The sequence below is a fragment of the Mustela putorius genome, unplaced genomic scaffold (assembly GCF_011764305.1).
Source record: "Mustela putorius furo isolate JIRA1106 unplaced genomic scaffold, ASM1176430v1.1 tig00000139_pilon_pilon_pilon, whole genome shotgun sequence".
NCBI classification, from domain to species: Eukaryota; Metazoa; Chordata; class Mammalia; order Carnivora; family Mustelidae; genus Mustela; species Mustela putorius.
The window spans coordinates 5112192-5128712 of record NW_025421293.1 but is presented as its reverse complement, the minus strand read 5'-3'; the positions used below and the strand labels follow the sequence as shown (position 1 = coordinate 5128712).

The 16521-nt window shown below is 52.8% G+C and overlaps 1 protein-coding gene across 10 annotated transcripts in view; it reads left to right on the top strand.

Moving 5' to 3' along the window:
• Positions 1–12591, top strand: part of GTF2I (general transcription factor IIi) — a 105822-nt gene extending 93231 nt beyond the window's left edge. For 9 of the 10 annotated variants that reach the window (XM_045074941.1, XM_045074938.1, XM_045074937.1 and 6 more), the window contains 12 exons: positions 2448–2549; positions 3069–3134; positions 3452–3635; positions 4926–4984; positions 5739–5819; positions 6257–6340; positions 6677–6860; positions 8072–8100; positions 9405–9446; positions 10191–10232; positions 10689–10765; positions 11460–12591. In XM_045074941.1, coding sequence (XP_044930876.1) covers positions 2448–2549; positions 3069–3134; positions 3452–3635; positions 4926–4984; positions 5739–5819; positions 6257–6340; positions 6677–6860; positions 8072–8100; positions 9405–9446; positions 10191–10232; positions 10689–10747 — 932 coding nt within the window. In that variant the 3' untranslated portion in view covers positions 10748–10765; positions 11460–12591. Of the gene's footprint in view, positions 1–2447; positions 2550–3068; positions 3135–3451; positions 3636–4925; positions 4985–5738; positions 5820–6256; positions 6341–6676; positions 6861–7918; positions 7972–8071; positions 8101–9404; positions 9447–10190; positions 10233–10688; positions 10766–11459 lie in introns of those variants that run through there. The other variant, XR_006605223.1, reaches the window with a different exon arrangement.
• The last annotated feature ends 3930 nt before the right edge of the window (positions 12592–16521 follow it).

Sequence of the window (16521 nt, the reverse complement as noted above, 5' to 3'; positions counted from 1 at the left end):
AAATGTATCACATATAATTTATACACGGTCAGATGTACCCTTTGCAGTCCTGCGGTGTGATTTTTGAAAACGTTAGTGTTAGCATTTGATTCGGTTTTTGGATCGTCGCCAGCTCCCTGCCCTGCCCCCCGGGCACCTCAGCAGCCAGTTCTCCCGGCTGGGCCCAGGCGCAGCCTCGCCCCGTCTGCTTTCGGCCCACGGAATGCTTTGGCCTGTTCGGAATTCCGTGTGAATGCAGTCCTGTCGGCTCTGCTCTTTGCGACTGGCTGCGTTTTCACAGCGTAAGGCTTTTTGGTCTACACTCGTGGCATAGCGCCGTGCCCCCTTGTCACGGCGAGCACCCTCCATGGTGTGGCTTCCCCGTGTTTGTTTACGTGGTCGTCAGCGGACGTCGGGTCTGTTTCCAGCCTTGGCTGAGATCGAGACTGCGGACGCTGGAGAGCAAAGCGCGGCCTGTGTCCTCTCGGGGAGCAGAATCGTGGAGCTGCTCGGGGGCCTCGGGGCCGCCCGGCAGCTCTTGGGGGCGCTTTTGTCGCTTCACACTTCCGCCAGGAGCTGCCTCGTGCCGCTTGCCACCGGTCCTCCAGGTCCTCGGCACTGTCATTGTTTTAAATGTAGCTTTCCCGGTGGGGGCGTGGTGCTTTTTCACTTCACTGTAAACCTAAATCCTGCCTTACTAATGTAGACTGAGATCTAGATACTTCAGGCAGGTCCGTTCCGCCTGCTGCTCCCAAGAGCCTTCCCGTGTCACCCCGTTGTTACTCCAGGCTCGCTTCACCAGTGCCGAGCCCAAGCAGAGGGGTGAGCCGGCTGGCCTTAGTAGCCCTTTGCAGGGCTGCGGGCATGGGCGGACTGATGGCCTCGTCGTGGTTGTCCCTCCTGGCGAGTCCAGGCTGCGAGAGACCGCTCGCCTTTGCGCACTTGGCTCTCGTATTTGTTGTAGAGAGAGAGCGCGCTTGTGAGTGGGGAGGTGCGGAGGTGCGGTGGAGCCCAGTGAGGGCCCGATCTCAGAACGCTGGCATCGCGACCTGAGCTGAAGTCAAGAGTCTGGTGCTTAACCGACGGAGCCGCCCAGGCACCCCTCGACGTGTTCTAGAGCATGACAGATGCAGTCGCCTTGAGTCCCCCGCTGCCATCCTCCCCTCCCACAAGCCCGAGGATGCCGAGGCCATGTCTACGCCGAGTTCACAAGATGGAAAGTGGCGGCCGCGCGCACGTCAGGGGCTTGTGTTGCTTGAGTCAGGTTCTGGCCCGCAGGCGCATCAGAGACTAGTGGTGAGGACCGAGGAGCCAGACCCCGCAGTTGGGACCCCAGCCCCACCGCGTGCTGTGTGCTTGGCTGCAGGCTGCGTAGCCCCCAGGGCTCAGGGTCCCCACACGTATGGCGGGCACGTGTGTCCTGTGAAAACAGGGTGCGCTCGAGGCAGTGACCAAGCCATAGCTGTTGGTCGTGTCACTACAGATGTTGTTCTCCACGGGGGACAGCATAGGAAGTAGGTAGCTCAGTAGCAAGGCGGTTCAGGTGAAAGCCCAGAGGGTGTTTTTTATTTTTTTAAAGATTTTGTTTCATTTGAGAGAGCATGCTGTGCTGGGGGGAGGGGGGCTGGGAATCTCCAGCAGTCCCCGCTGAGCTCAGGGCCCGGTGCAGGGCTCCATCCTAGGACCCTGAGATCATGACCTGAGCCGAAGTCAAGACTCAGAGGCTTAACCACCTGAGGCCCCCTGAAAGCCCAGAGGCTATACAGATATTCTGCAAAGTGGGAAATTTGGAGTTGAAAGACCTATCTTTAGGATGTTGGTTATTTTCTTAACAGATTTGAAGAAACTTAATTTCTTCTTATTTTCCCATTTTTTGGCTATTATGTTTTTAAAAATTCTTCAGATTAAAATAAACTTACTATTTAAGCATTAGGTGACCTCTACATAAAGAGGAGTCAGGGCTTGGGATTTATAAGAATAACTTAAACTAATAGTTCTTTTCATTCAGTGGAAGAGCAACCGGTTTCCCACGACATTGTTTCTGATTCGTACTAAGAATGCGGGGTGGGGGTGCAGAGTCAGCTGCAGAATCCAAAGGAAGCCTTCTCGTGGAGAGAGCACAACCATACCCGAAGCTGCTGTTGTTCAAGGGTTGAGAGGAAAACACACAAGCAAACGTAGCTATCCCCAAATTAGATGGCTCCAGAAGGGCTTGTCGGAGCATTAAGCGAATTGAAAATTCGTCAGATCTTCCAGAAAGCTGATTCTGTTTAAGGCGAAAGTGGCTGAATGCAGGGGCGGAAGTGGAAAAGTGGACGGAGGCTGTGGTGGGGGCCTCGGCGCCCACTGCACTGCAGAGTTTGTGTACGGTCTGAACCTAACACGGTTGTTCAGGGAGACACGAGCGATACTGACACGTGATGGGGTACGTGTATTGATATGATTTTTTCTTTCTAATTCTTCTTTAGGCCCTAATAACAACAACCCTCAAACCTCCGCGGTTCGAACCCCTACCCAGACTAATGGTTCTAATGTTCCCTTCAAGCCTCGAGGGAGAGAGTTTTCCTTTGGTAAATAAGAATTTTATTTTTCTTAATTTCATCATTTTACGTAAAAGGAACCAATACAAACGCTGTATTTTTCTAGGTGAACGGTTCTTTCTTTGGTTAGTTAGAGTATATGCGCTAGGAAAGGTACTATAATAGCTACTCAGCCCCTCTGTGCCTCAGTTTCTGGATTGGTGAAATGGGGTTACTATTCCTTCCTGCCTCCTGGGTTATTATGAGGAGTAGGAGTACTAAGTTAGTTCAAGGGTAGGACCGTACCTGGCACACTGAGCAGGCTGTCACTGTTTTTTGGGAGGTTTCTTGGTTTTCATTTGTTTTTTATTTGAGTTTATGTCATTTATTTGTTGCCAGTGTTTTAGTAATACAGTGAAACGGTTTAATGTAGAATTAGAGTAGTTGCCAAGACACGACTGTGCTAAAAACCTATGTCTTTTTTCTTAAAGATGCACAGTGAAATAAATTGTTGAGCAGAGATGTATTTTGCGAAGTAATCCTAGTAACTGTCTTGTTTTTCACTTGCAGAGGCCTGGAATGCCAAAATCACGGACCTAAAACAGAAAGTTGAAAATCTCTTTAATGAAAAATGCGGTAAGCTTATTTTTAAGTGTTAGGACTAAAATATATGGTAGCCTTTTCCCAGTAGGAGAATGTGTGCAGAATACAATGTGGAGCGTTACTGTCATGGAAGATACCTGTGTTCTGTGGGTGTGGATTCCGCCTTTTCTCCCACTTTTCTGAGCACTGCAACATTGAACACATTTTTCTAAAATTGAAAATAATACCATTTAAAATATATATATATATAATTTTAGTGCTTGCAAAATGTAATTTTAAAAGGACTTTTTTAAAAAGGCTGAGTTTGAGATGGGACTGTGAGAGAGAAAGGGAGCGTGTGTGTCTTACAGGCGAGGCTCTGGGCCTCAAGCAAGCCGTGAAGGTGCCCTTTGCGCTATTCGAGTCTTTCCCGGAGGACTTCTACGTGGAGGGCCTGCCTGAGGGGGTGCCCTTCCGGCGGCCGTCGACCTTCGGCATTCCGAGGCTGGAGAAGATACTCAGAAACAAGGCCAAGATTAAGTTCATCATCAAAAAGTAAGCGCAGTGGGGCGCCTGGGTGGCTCAGTGGGTTAAGCCGCTGCCTTCGGCTCAGGTCATGATCTCAGCGTCCTGGGATCGAGCCCCGCATCGGGCTCTCTGCTCCACAGGGAGCCTGCTTCCCTTTCTCTCTCTCTCTGCCTGCCTCTCTGCCTACTTGTCATCTCTGTCTGTCAAATAAATAAATAAAATCTTTAAAAAAAAAAAAAAAAAGTAAGCGCAGTGAGCTGGAAGGAGCCTGGCCGTGAGGTAGTGGCGCCCAGACGGAGGCACATGGGGACTGGGCTTCCCCTTTGTGCCGAGACCTGGTTAGCTCTAAGAGTCAAAGGGGAAAGCTCTTGGAGCTGTGCTTCTGTGGGTCTTTTAAGTTTTTCATGACTGGTTATAAGAGGGCAGGGGGTGCTGGAGCTTGTCAGAGGGATAACCCCTTGACTTTGCTGATAGACCCCTGTCTTACCGTTAACGGTGCTGCTGGGTCTAAGCAGTCGTTCGGTTTTGTGAAGCCCCGTGATTTCTCAAGCTTACAGAATATTTTCTCTTTCTGTCTTTAAGTTTATTTATTTTTTTTAGTAATCTCTACACCCAAGCTGGGACTTGAACTCACAACCACGAGATCAAGAGTCGGAAGTTCTTCCAACCGAGCCCAGCAGGCGCCCCCAGAATATTTTAAATTTCAGTTGGCTTTGGAGGTCTATAAGTTAGGCTTACAATACAGTTGAAATGGATGGGAATAATCAGAAATTAAAAATATGTGTTGATCCCCAAGAATTATAGGAAATTAACGGAAGTGAATTTTAGGCTATTAACATTCGCTTCTGAGTCCCACAGCAGAATTGTCAAATGCTCAAAGCCAACACCGCCAACCAGGGTGGCCACCTCTTGTACTTCTGACCAGGTCTGGAGAGGTCTGGCAGTAGCTAAGCCCTCTGCTTCTGTGTCTTCCTAGAGAAAGACTCGTGCTCCAGTTTCCACCAGTTTGTTTTCTGTTTCCATGCTGTCCCCACGCAGCATGTTCCCTGTTTCCATTCTCAGGTCTAGCGCTCGATTCTTCCAGGATACGGTGGAAACCACGGGCAAGGGAAGCTCGTTGAAGCTGTGACCATGATCAGAGCGGGGTTTTCCCTGGGTGTTTCTTTAGACAAGGGACATGTTCTTTCTGTTCTTACGTTACTACGAATTGAATGTATATATACAGAAAATAAATGGTTTTGTAAAATCTTTGTTTAACTTTTAATGTTTTACTCTGGGATTATTAGCACATGTTTTTTTCTCCTTCCTGTTTTTCAGGCCTGAGATGTTTGAGACCGCAATTAAGGAGAGCACGTCCTCCTCGAAGAGCCCTCCGAGTGAGTGTCCTCGCTGCAGAGTGTGGTGGGAAATGATGTTGCAGCAATGATTTTTTTTTTTTTAAATCATTGAAAGAACAGCTACTGAGTTAAAACCAGGAAAGTTCATTAAAAGTTGTGTTTTGACTGCTTTACAATTTTGAGTTTGTTTATGAGAATGTTTACGTGTCTGCCGCTGTACTGAGCACAGAGACAAAGAGAGAAAAAGAGTAGGAGGGGGCAGTCTTTCCGGAAACTTAATCCCTCAGAGTGACAAAATACACCATCAAAAGGAGCAGCGCCGGGGCGCCTGGGGGGCTCAGTCTTTGGGCATCTGCCTTCGGCTCAGGTCATGATCCCGGCGTCCTGGCATCCAGCCCCACGTTGGGCTCCCTGCTCATCTCCCACTCCCCCTGCTTGTGTTCCCTCTTTTGCTGTGTCTCTCTCTGCCAAATAAATAAAATCTTCAAAAAAAGGATCAACTTCTCACAAAATTGGGTTAAATACTATCTTGTGTCATCGGATTTTTTTTTTTTTGATATTTCATTTATTTATTTGACAGAGAGAGATACCACAAGCAAGCAGAGAGAGAGAGGAGGAAGCAGGCTCCCTGCTGAGCAGAGAGCCTGATCTGATGCGGGGCTCGATCCCAGGATCCTGGGATCATGACCTGAGCCAAAGGCAGAGGCTTATCCCACTGAGTCATCCAGGCACCCCAGTAGAGCTGGTTTAATTACAGTTTATGCGTGTTCTAATCCGAACTTTCTCTTTTAAGGAAAAATAAATTCATCCCCGAACGTTAATACTACTGCATCAGGTGTGGAAGATCTTAACATCATTCAGGTGACGATTCCAGGTATGGTTTCTCTGCCTTTCTCTTGTTGGTGGAGTTTTCCGAGTTTGGGTTTTCACTTGACTGACTCGGGTTCCTGGGGCTCGCTCCGTGCCGTGTTGTGCCCCTGCCCACCCTGCCGGGAGTACTCACCAAACACATCCCCTGACGCGTTCTTTCCAGAAAGCTCTACGCAGTTACCAGACACAGCATGAGCCAGTACCTGGTATCTTGTTTAGGAAATCTGGACAGGAAGGCCGGCAAAGCTCCTTCTAACAGGAACAAAGGCATAGCATTTTCAGTTTGTTAGAGTCAAATCAGATACGTCATTTCAATCTTAATTAGTGTAAGATACTTAAAATTGTCCCAAAACATGAAACGAGTTCACTCGGAGCACCAAAAAATGGACTTGGAATTAAAATTGCATTATTGAGCTACGGCCGTCTGCTTGCCTTTTCCAGATGATGACAACGAAAGGCTGTCAAAAGTGGAGAAAGCGAGACAGCTCAGAGAGCAAGTGAACGACCTCTTCAGTCGGAAATTTGGTGAGTAGTTTGGCCTTTGCAGTGAGCTCGGACATTTCCTCCCAGCGAGCACTGGGCAGCAGATTGCACTGTCGTCTTCCTGTGTAAAAGGAAGTGAAGTTGAAATGCAAGTGTTCCTGCAAGGGGTTTTCTAAAGTTTTTTCCTAAGGAGACCTTAGCTGTGTTACTCTCAATGATGGTCGCCGTCCAAGTGAGTAGAGTGAGGTTCGGAGGTAGGGTTTGACGTATACCGTGACTGTCACCAGCTGTGGGACTGTCCTTAATGCTGCCCGCGTGTTCTCCTCACTCCGGAGGTGACAGGCTGATCTGTGCTTTTATGCTGTTTGTCTGTCCTAGGTGAAGCTATTGGTATGGGTTTCCCTGTGAAGGTTCCCTACAGGAAAATCACCATTAACCCCGGCTGCGTGGTGGTGGACGGCATGCCGCCCGGAGTGTCATTCAAAGCCCCCAGTTACCTAGAAATCAGCTCCATGAGAAGGATCTTAGATTCGGCCGAGTTCATTAAGTTCACAGTCATTAGGTAAGCGAGTCTTCCCTGCTTGATCGTAAGAACGAATCTGTGGATGGTGAGGCTAAGTCCTCCAGAGTGTAGTCCTGGGTATTAATAGAACCAAGTTTTCCACGTAGTGAAGGAAACACATAACACCCTTGAGTTCTTCTACTGTGAGATTCTCTTTTCCCTAGGCTGACTCCTAGTTGTCCGGTTTTGAAGGCAAGGGGTTAGCGAACCTTTGCCCATGGACCAGAGCCAGGCTGCTGCCTGTTTTTATAAAGCCTTTCGAAAACACGGCAGTGCAGTTGGCGGCACACTGCGTCTGCCGCTGCTTTCAGCTTCCAGGGCCGCAGCGGAGCGGCTGGGGCAGAGACAGGATGGTCCGTAAAGCCGGACGTGCTTACCGGCTCACCCAGGACAGAACACGGTGGCTAGCCCGTGCCCTCGGAGCGTCAGCCCAGCCTCAGGTCAGATAGGGCTCGGATCCCAAGTCAGCCAGGTCATTCTGTCCCCTTGCCCGTACTGTAGAGCTATGCTCGTCACCTTTGAGAATGGGCTCCTGATCACGGAACGGGAATGATGATTGTTCCCGTGCTCTCGCCAGCATTGCGAGGTTACGTTCGTTGATACCGTGCGTCCCAGGAGGTGTCCAGCAGGCGTCCTCTTTTCCATCTGCCCGAGCAAGAGTCCTTGTAGTGTTCACCCTTACAGCTCCCACAGCTCCCCACACCGCCCCTGTCGCTCCATCTTCCCAGTCCATCCACTGTTGTGTTCCGCTGCTTTTAGTACCGGTCACTTCGGACTGGCTCTCAGAACAGCTCATGCGGTAACCTCCCGCGGCTTTCCGTCCTGTGCTTACCTTCTCCCAATGCCCTTTCCCTAAAAACCCCGTTTTTGTCCCACTTAACCCGTGCCCAGGGCCCGTACTCTTCTCCAGGGGTCGGGGTAAAAGCGCGCTTCCAGTAGACCATGTCACTGAAATTCCTGTATTCTTTTTTCTTGGCTCCTGTCGTGTTCACCATCTTTAGCGTGGCCTTTTCTGATGATGGTCTGTAGTAGTTATTCATATGTCTGTCTGTTCATAGATTAAAAAGTATAAGATTGAAACGTAGTTGGATAACATTGCTCATTCTAACACGTAAGTGACGTGAGTTAAATATTAGTTCAATAAACCGAATATACGTGTAAATTCTTGTAGAGCAAAAATTAACTGTTGCATAATTTGTTTCTCTTTTTAGACCATTTCCAGGACTTGTGATTAATAACCGTGAGTAGATTTCATGAAATCTTTTCCTTTCTTCTTTTCTGGGGTGTGAGAGACGGTGTGCACGGGCTCTTTGCCCACAGAGTGTGGTGTTTTATGTCACATGACATTCTGGTGTTTCCGCCCCAGTGCCAGCGCACCAGGCGCTTTTCTACACGTAAAATGGGGTTAGGTGCTTGGCCGTTACATCCCAGGTTGTTCGTCATAAGATGCTGACACTAGCCCCCCTTGAGAGTCTCCAAGCAGCTAAATGACTCATGTGGCGTCAGACACCTTACACGGGGATCCACCAGCACCTGCTTGTTTGTAAATAAAGTTTTATTAGAACATTCCTGGCTTCGGGCGGGGCTGGCTGGCCGCGAGAGACCGCCAGGACCTGCAGGGCCTGAGACCCACGCTGACTAGCGCTTCGGGAGAAAGCGTGCTGAGCCCAACTGGAGCCTGCTCGGCGCGCTCCGGAGGGACAGTGTGGACTCGGGGTGACTGCCGCTTGCTGCTCTCGGTCTGAGCCAGTGTCTGGTGCAGGTTGGGCCCCATGTGCTGTTGCCCTGACAGTGCACGTGGTTTTCCAGTTCCCTGATGTTCGTCACATTTAGCATCGTATTTTCAGCAAGTACTTTGTTAAAGTTTTTCAGAAGTGAGAATTCTCGTTCCCCCAGAACCGTCAGAGCGTCAGGCTCTTTTCCGGTTGGTATCATGACTCTGACACCCGTCTGCGCCGAGGACTCGGTTCTGGGTGTGCACTGGGAGAGCATGTTCTGGAGTTTTCGGGGTCCCTGGAGCAGCAGAGGGCCCCCCTGGGCAGTCCGGCTGTCACTGTAGGTGCCCCCGCCCCCGTTGGCTCTGTTTGGGGCCTTCGTGCTTCAGAGCCATAGGTTTCGTTATCTTCTGCTTCTGGGGTTTCACTTTGTCATAAAGCATACTCATTTGGTTGTACCCCTAAACCGTGCACTCTCTTTTTAAAGGATCTGTTTTTATTATCGTCTCTGTCCTGGCCAGTATGTTGGTCCCCAGCAGTTTCGGTAATGAAAGAGAACCTAGACCTTGCTTCGCAGATTTTCACTGCGCTTCGTGACTGTCCGCTTTCGCCACGCCAGAGAGCCGCGTGGTAGTGTGTGATAGAACTTCGGGAGTTAGTGACTGACGGGACCAGAGCTCTTCATCCATGTTCCCTTCTTGTCATAAGGAAAATCTTGCCTTTGTGGCAAGGTCGAAGCATCCGCATAGAGAACGTCTATAAACGTGCTTTTCCGTTGTGACCGCATGTCGTCGTGTTAATGTTAAAATGAATCTGCTTTTGTTTTCAGAGTTGGTTGATCAGAATGAGTCAGAAGGCCCAGTGATACAAGGTAAATCAAGCAGGATAAAACAGAAATATTCCTACTTTCACGGTGCAGTGGGTTGCGTGAAATGAGGGCTCCTCACTTGCTCCCGTGTGCTGACTTCGGGGAAAGTCATTACGCACTCAGACTGCGTGCGTTTGAGTCCTGCGTCCAGAGGCCTGTACGTGCTAACTGAGAGCTGTGGGCCACACGTCATCGGGCCCCATTCTCCCACCCAGGCAAAGGAGGTCCGCAGCCCTAGGAGGCCAGTGTTGTGGAGTGTGATGTTTTTTAGCCACGATGTGTCTTTCTGACTTTACCCCTTTACGCCATTCATGTCTGAGGCCTGGTTACCAGCCTAGTTGGGTGGGGTGGAAATTGTGACTTGAAACATTCCTTAGAAACCAGCCTGGAGGCCGGCCACTGTGATCCAGTTGAAAGCAATGAAAGGCTTTTATTTTATCAAAAGGGAACCCACAGGACGGTGGGGGAGATCTAACAAGGAGCGTCTCTCTTGTCAGAGCTGTGTTAATGACGGCTGTGATTTACCACTCGGGGTGCGTGAGGTAACTTAACTGTGTCCGTAAGGAGATCCGGGGGAGTCTGGTGGGTCATCACGCTTAAGCACAAGACGCTGTGGCTTTTGTTGGATCTGGACTGGTTTGTGTACGTTGTCTGGAGGACTTTGTCATTGCTTCCTCTAGGCCCTTCAAGTAAGGGAGAGCGACTTTAGAACAGTGTTAGATTAAATCTTCCTGTGTTTTTCTTCAGAATCCGCTGAGCCCAGCCAGTTGGAGGTTCCTGCGACAGAAGGTAAAAAGGGTTAGTCCAGCTGCCAGACACTGAAGTCCCTTAACAGTGTCCTCAGGGCGAAAGCTCGAGTGTGATTTCCACACCGTCTCCCTAAGTCCCTGTGGTTGCGTGTTCTTTTGTCTCTGTCGTTTACATCCGGAAACGGTCGTGTTAGCAGGGACTTGTGGTTCTTCCGCTCTGTTTTCCCCACGTGACTCTTAATGAATCCTGAACCAGTGCAATGACTGCTTTCTGACTCAGATTTTTAAACAGATAAGTAGTAAGGTTTTGAGATTTTTCAGTAACACAATTTAGAACTGATAGCTGGAGGACCGTTGTCTCTGAAAATGTTATCTTCAGTGTCTTACGATTCCTATTGAATCATTTCAGTGCAGAGCTTGGTAGGAGTAGGTTTATAATTCTACAGATTCGCATTCATAGTGCAATTTACCAGTTCCCCTTTGTTTTTCTTGATAGAAATAAAGGAGGCTGATGGAAACTCTCAGATCAAGCAAGAACCAGACCCTACGTGGTAGACCTCTTCCCCTCCTAGGGTAAATCAGCTTCTGTGTCCGGGATGCCATCTCGTGTTCGTCTGAACCCGCCTGTGCATTCAGAAGCTAGTGTGTTTTCCCTGCTTCAGCCATGAATGGTGTCCCCCACCTTCAGGTCATAGGAGGTCAAGTGTAAGCCCTACTGGGTGCTTTGATTAGAGGATCAAGCAGAGAAATGTTCCTTAGATCAGTATTTGTGAGTCAAAAATGTAAAAGCTCTTTGTCCTAAAAGGAAAATGCTTTGTTTCTAATCTATAGGGTAAATCTCGTCCCCTCCATTGGAATACACTCCGAGTCTGTGTCACTACACTGACAATAATAGCATTGCAGAGGCTGGCTGAGATGCACAGTCCATTGGGCATCTTGCATAATGAACGTGCAACCTTGAACTTGGCCGGGTTGTTAAAAAGAGAGGCAGCTCTGCACCAGGAGTTTGCTCGCTTGAACCTCGCTAAGGCCGAGCTGTTGAATAGTGACGGTGGCTCTAGGGTCAGGGTCGTACTTCACAGCAGGTGCTCCGATGTGCACCTGCTGGCGCACCTTTTTACACAGAGACCTTTTCTCGTCTGGGAATGTGCCGTTTACCGTCCGTTCATGGGCTTAGTGCTGATTGAGTTTTGCTGTTGGCCATTGTTGACGTCCTGGGTCCGGAATAACCTGGTTTCTCGCTTGTCTGTTTTGTCTCCTATTGTAGCCTAAAGTGCCAATGGGTGAGAAGAGCTTTTCGGACCTGTTACTGCCCCAAGCCGTGTAATATACTTGTATAACAGAAATACCTTCTATACAAACCTTTTTTTCTACTTTTAGATAGAAATGTCTACTTTTTCAGCAGTTCTGTGAATTGAATTAAAGAGCAGAGTGACTGTGGATCTGGAGCGGCCGGCTTACGCCGGGGTGTCTTAGAAGGGTCTGCGGCAGTGCTGGAAAGCGTCAGGGAAAAGGACGGGGGAATCTCCTCCGGTTTTTTACGCATCAGCAGAGCCTTCAGCTGACGGGGTCTATTTTCCGATCAAGCGAAGATCTCTCCTCCTGGAACATCTCAGCTCCTGCAGTGAAGAAACACCTGCGATCATTCAGTCCTTTCAGTTTTTCTATTTGGAAAATCATTTAAGTGACCCTTTTGTTCACGGCTCTCCTTGACCACGGAGTGAACAGTTAGTATCTGTATATTTGACTAAACCTTTTCTTAAGCGATCTATCATGGTTCCTATGTTTTTTGTTTTTTGGGTTTGTTTTTTTTTTTTTAATCATAATTACAAAACCACCATCTGGATCCCTAACAAGCCGGTGAGAGGTTAGTGTGTCAGCGTGTGGCCTACAGACGCGGTACCGGGAGTCTCTTCCACGGGACGTCGCATCCAAGTGACACGCGGGGTGGCCCAGCGGCGTCGGGTCAGGTGCGAGGGTTGGGCCCAGCCCGGGGACAGACGTTCAAGCCTCGCTGTCCCGGACCCCGTCGCGCTGTGGGTTTCTGGATCGCCGCCAGCTCGGATCCGCCTGCAGGGATTTTCCTCGTCTCGGTGCGGGGAGCGGGGCCATGAGCCCAGGACGCGCCCCGGTGCCCCGCGCCCGGTGCCCGGCGCCCGCAGTGGGAGGTCTTCCGCGGTTGGACTTTGCAGACAGAGAGTTGTACAATACCAGCGACGAGATGCTAGAGTACATGATGGCATAGAGTGTCCATTAGCTTTATCACAATATTCACGACAGAGAATTATATTACATGGTAGCAGAAATAGGCGTTTTTATGTGTTGCTTATATTTTACCTCAAATTAAATTGTAGATATAGGGTAATAAATAAAATCCATCCATGCCTTTCACACACTAACTCATTTCTTGCAAAGGTGTTTTCGTGGTCACGCGTGGGGACGGCGGGGGCTCAGGGTCGCAGAGTGTGCGGGGCGGGCGTCGGTCCGAGTGGGCCCGAGCACGCCCCCGCGCCGGCTCCCTCCCCGGTGAGCTCGTGCCTCAGCTTCCCCCCTGCATGAGCACCTGCGCGCGCACACTCCGTGGGGACCACACATGTTTTTCTGTCCCCCCAGTGTGGCCTCTGCCTCTCCCCGACCCGCGTGTGCGCAGGGAAGGCGGGGCCCCCCAGCCGCTAGCCGATGGGGTCCACAGCCGCTCCGCCAGGTCTCCTGCTTCCTTCAAGGCCTTCCTGCGCTGGGCACGGCCCGAGCTCGGCCTCCCTGCCTTGTCCACAGCTGCCCAGCCCCGCCGCTTCCGAAAGCTGCGTCCAGCGGCCGCGCTCGAAGGGAATTGAGCAGCTGCGCCTCACACTTACCGGACCCCGGGAGTGCGGACCCCGGGGGGTGCAGACGCAGCAGGGAGCCGAGCTGCCCTGTCCGGCCGGAGCGCGCCCCGCGGGATGCTGCCGAGGGCGCGCGCGGTTCCCGGTCCCTTGTGTCGTCCGCCTCTGCTTTTCCGTGTGGGTGTTGCACCTGCCGAGCGCGTCGTTCGTGTTCCCTGGACGGACAGCCCAGAGTCAGCGCGACGGCCCCGTCGTCACTTCGGAAAGGTCCAGGGAACGCTCTCCTGGCCGGTCCCGCCTTCCCCTCAACAAGCCTCGTTTCCAGAAATGCTGCCTCTCCCGCTGGGGGTCCGCCGGCCCGGCCCCTCCTGCAGGAGCCGCCGGTGAAACGCGTGGTTCTTACCAACTCCCCGCGGGTCTCCAGAACCTTCCCGCCTGGCAGCTCCAGGCCCCTGTGAGGGTCTGCCTTTCCAGATGGCCGCCCTGCCCTGAGGGCCGCCCTGGCTTTGTTGAGGGAAGGGGATGGGGGGATCCCAGCCCCGGTGGCCCAAAGGCTGAAGCCCTCGGCTCCTCCCGGGGGTCCACGAGCGGGCAGTGGGCACATCAACGGGACCACAGACAGATGGCGGGACCCTCACAGGCAGTGGGGGAGAACCCCGCTTCCCCGCCGAGATCTTTGTCAGGTCACTGAGGACTGAGCAGGACGCAACAGCGCAAATAGGTCTGGTCAGTAATTCCCACAGGCTTCGTGTTTCTGAAGCGGTCTCCTTATTCCGCACGTTTCTGTTAGACGGATCTTATCAGGGACCCTGGTGATGAGGAGCAACAGTTTGTTGACCACGTCCAGGCTCTGCTTCGGGGCAGCTGTTCAGCTTGAGGAAATTTCCATCAGGAAAACAGTACAAGCAAGTGGACACCCGGGACTGGGACTCGGGACCCCCACGCAGAGTCCGGCCAAGTGCTGACCGCCCCCCGGCCGCCACCTTCCGGTTCCTGGAGTCTTTGGCAGGGAGGACCTCGGGAAGGGCGGGTGCTGGGGCGGAGAGGGGGGGTCTGTCCTGAGAGACCTTGGCGTGGGCCTGCCCTGCCCACATGTGCCCTCCGAGCGCACGTCCGCCTGCCCTTCCTGGCGGGGAGCACATCCGACCGGAGCTCCCGCAGGTTCCCGCCCTCCGGTGTGTGAGGCGAGGGGTGTTCGGTGCGCTCGTCCCAGGCCGGCGTCCCTTCGAGGCTCCACAGATGAGGAAGTCACGGCTGCGAGTGGTGGTCACACCCCCCTCCCCGGTCTGCCGGAGACTGGCCGGGGGCAGCGGTCTGAAGCCCTCAGTGTCACTCGCCGCTGCTCTCCGCGGCCGGCGGCTGGTGCTCTCGGTTACCCTGAGCATCCGTACGGCCTGAGCGTCCGTACGGCCTGAGCGCCCGTACGGCCTGAGCGCCCGTACAGCCTCCTTACTGCCCCACTGAGGACCAAAAAGATGTGTCAGGAAGAAAAATAGTGTTAGAAAGACCAGAGGACACGGAGCATCACAAGCCCCGGTCTGAATAAGTTCAGGATTGTTGGCTGGCCTAACCCGTAGTGGGTAGACAGTTGTCACACACTGAACGGTCCCTGCCAAGCGGAAGCCCCAGTTTCTGGACATGGATGTATTTGGAAGGTAACGTTCTCCCAGGGATGACTCGGTTTCCCTGGGGTGGGGACCAAGAGGAGAACAGGGTTCCAGAAATCGAGAGGGCCTGGGGGCTGCTGTCTGGGCCTCTCCGACCTGGGGTCCAGTGGGGTGAGCACAAACAGGGCTGTCCGTCCTTCCGCTTAGGCGCCGCAGGCTCCGCAGCTGGACCCCTGCTCCCACGTGGGATCGGTGCGCGGCTTCCCGGGCCTCCCCGCGCAGCCGCCAGCCGCCTTGGCTCAAGGATCAGATTTGAAAGCTCGCAGCTGGTTGTAGAAAATCCAGGTCCCTAGGGGTCTGGTGGCCTGGAGACAAGTATGGTGGGTGGGCCTAGCTTGGCCCCTCCAGTAGTGGGGCTCCTCACTCCAGGTCCTGGGTTAAATAACAAAGCAAGGGAGGTTGGATTGGCCGGTGGTTCTGCCCAGCCTCATGAACTCCGATCAGATCAGCCCCGCGGTGGTCAGATCAGCCCAGCGGTGGTCAGTGCGTCAGTGCGTCGCGGGACCGACCCCCTTCAGCCCCACCCCACCCCCAAGGCACACACACCTTGTGGTTTTATTTTAAGGAACTGTCAAGTTGAGGCCAGTTATGATACAACACCGGTTAGTAAAGGTGCTTCCTGCCGGATTTCCTTCTCAGAAGCAAGATCAGGGGTCTGCGAAGCGTTTTGCAGCAGCACGAGCCTCACGCACAGCCTCTGCTCTTCTAAGATCTCAAGTTCCCTAAGGCAGTAACGACTCCCATCCAGGAGTCAGGGCGGGACCGCGGGGGACATCCCCCCTCATTTCCATAGAAGCTTTCGGGTAGATCCAGCCAGAGGCGGAGAAAGCAGGACCACACGCCGGAAGCATAGCTGCTTCCTGGAAGGATCTGTCGAGTTCAGACCAAAATTGGCCTCTCCCTTGTGGTGACCGGTCTAGGACCTTTTTGGGAAAATCCTTCACAAAACACAGGAGGCAAGGGTTTCCAAAAATGGGGGGTCAGAGTGAGGAGCCTAGGGGGTGCGGTCACAGAAGCCAGAGCAAGTGTTGGCCTGTTGGCCCTGCGAAGGGACCAGCGGGCCCCGAGCTTGTTGCAAGGGCCACAGGAGCTGTGTCACACCTGCGTACGTCACCGGTCTGCAGGTGACCCGTCCCCTCGCTGTGCCCCGCCGCGTGCTGTATCCCCTTGGTAGCGCCCAAGGAACCGAGTCCTTGAGTCGCCGTCTCCACCACCCCTCTGGCCGTCCCGGGGCTGGGCAGATCCGTGGGTGGCCGCCCAGCCCCGGCGACTCCCATCTGGGGCACGATTTCCTTCATTACTGAAGTTAGCGTCAAGTTCAAAGATTACCACAAAATCCCCTGCAGTGGGAACCCCTGGGTTCATCCTCCATGGTTAGCCGATGAGCTTCAAATAGCTGTCGCTGTGTGACACATCTGGGCTTCAAATAGCTGTCGCTGTGTGACACATCTGGGCCCCGCCAGCAAGGGAGTGTCCGCCCGGCCGTGGGTGTGGAGTGGGGGGCAGGGGCCAGGCTCGAGCGGGGGAGGAGGTGGGCTTGCGAAATTCCACCCCTCAGCCGGGCATCGGCCAGACCCGCTGGTGCAGCGCCTTGAGGCTGCGCCCGTGACCTTGGTTTCTGTCCTCTGCCCTGACCTGGTCAGGAAAGCCTCCCTCCCAGCCGCAGGTGACTGACCCTGGGAGCCCCGAGGGCCTGCTGTCATTCATGGGACATTTCCCTCGCTTGCGGCCCAGGTTCAACAGCAAGAAAGCGCCCCGACTCGGGCTGGCGGTGTGGACCCCGTGTCCCCTCCGTTCTGCTGACCTCGGGCTGTCCTGTGCACAGTCTGCAGCTGGTCGG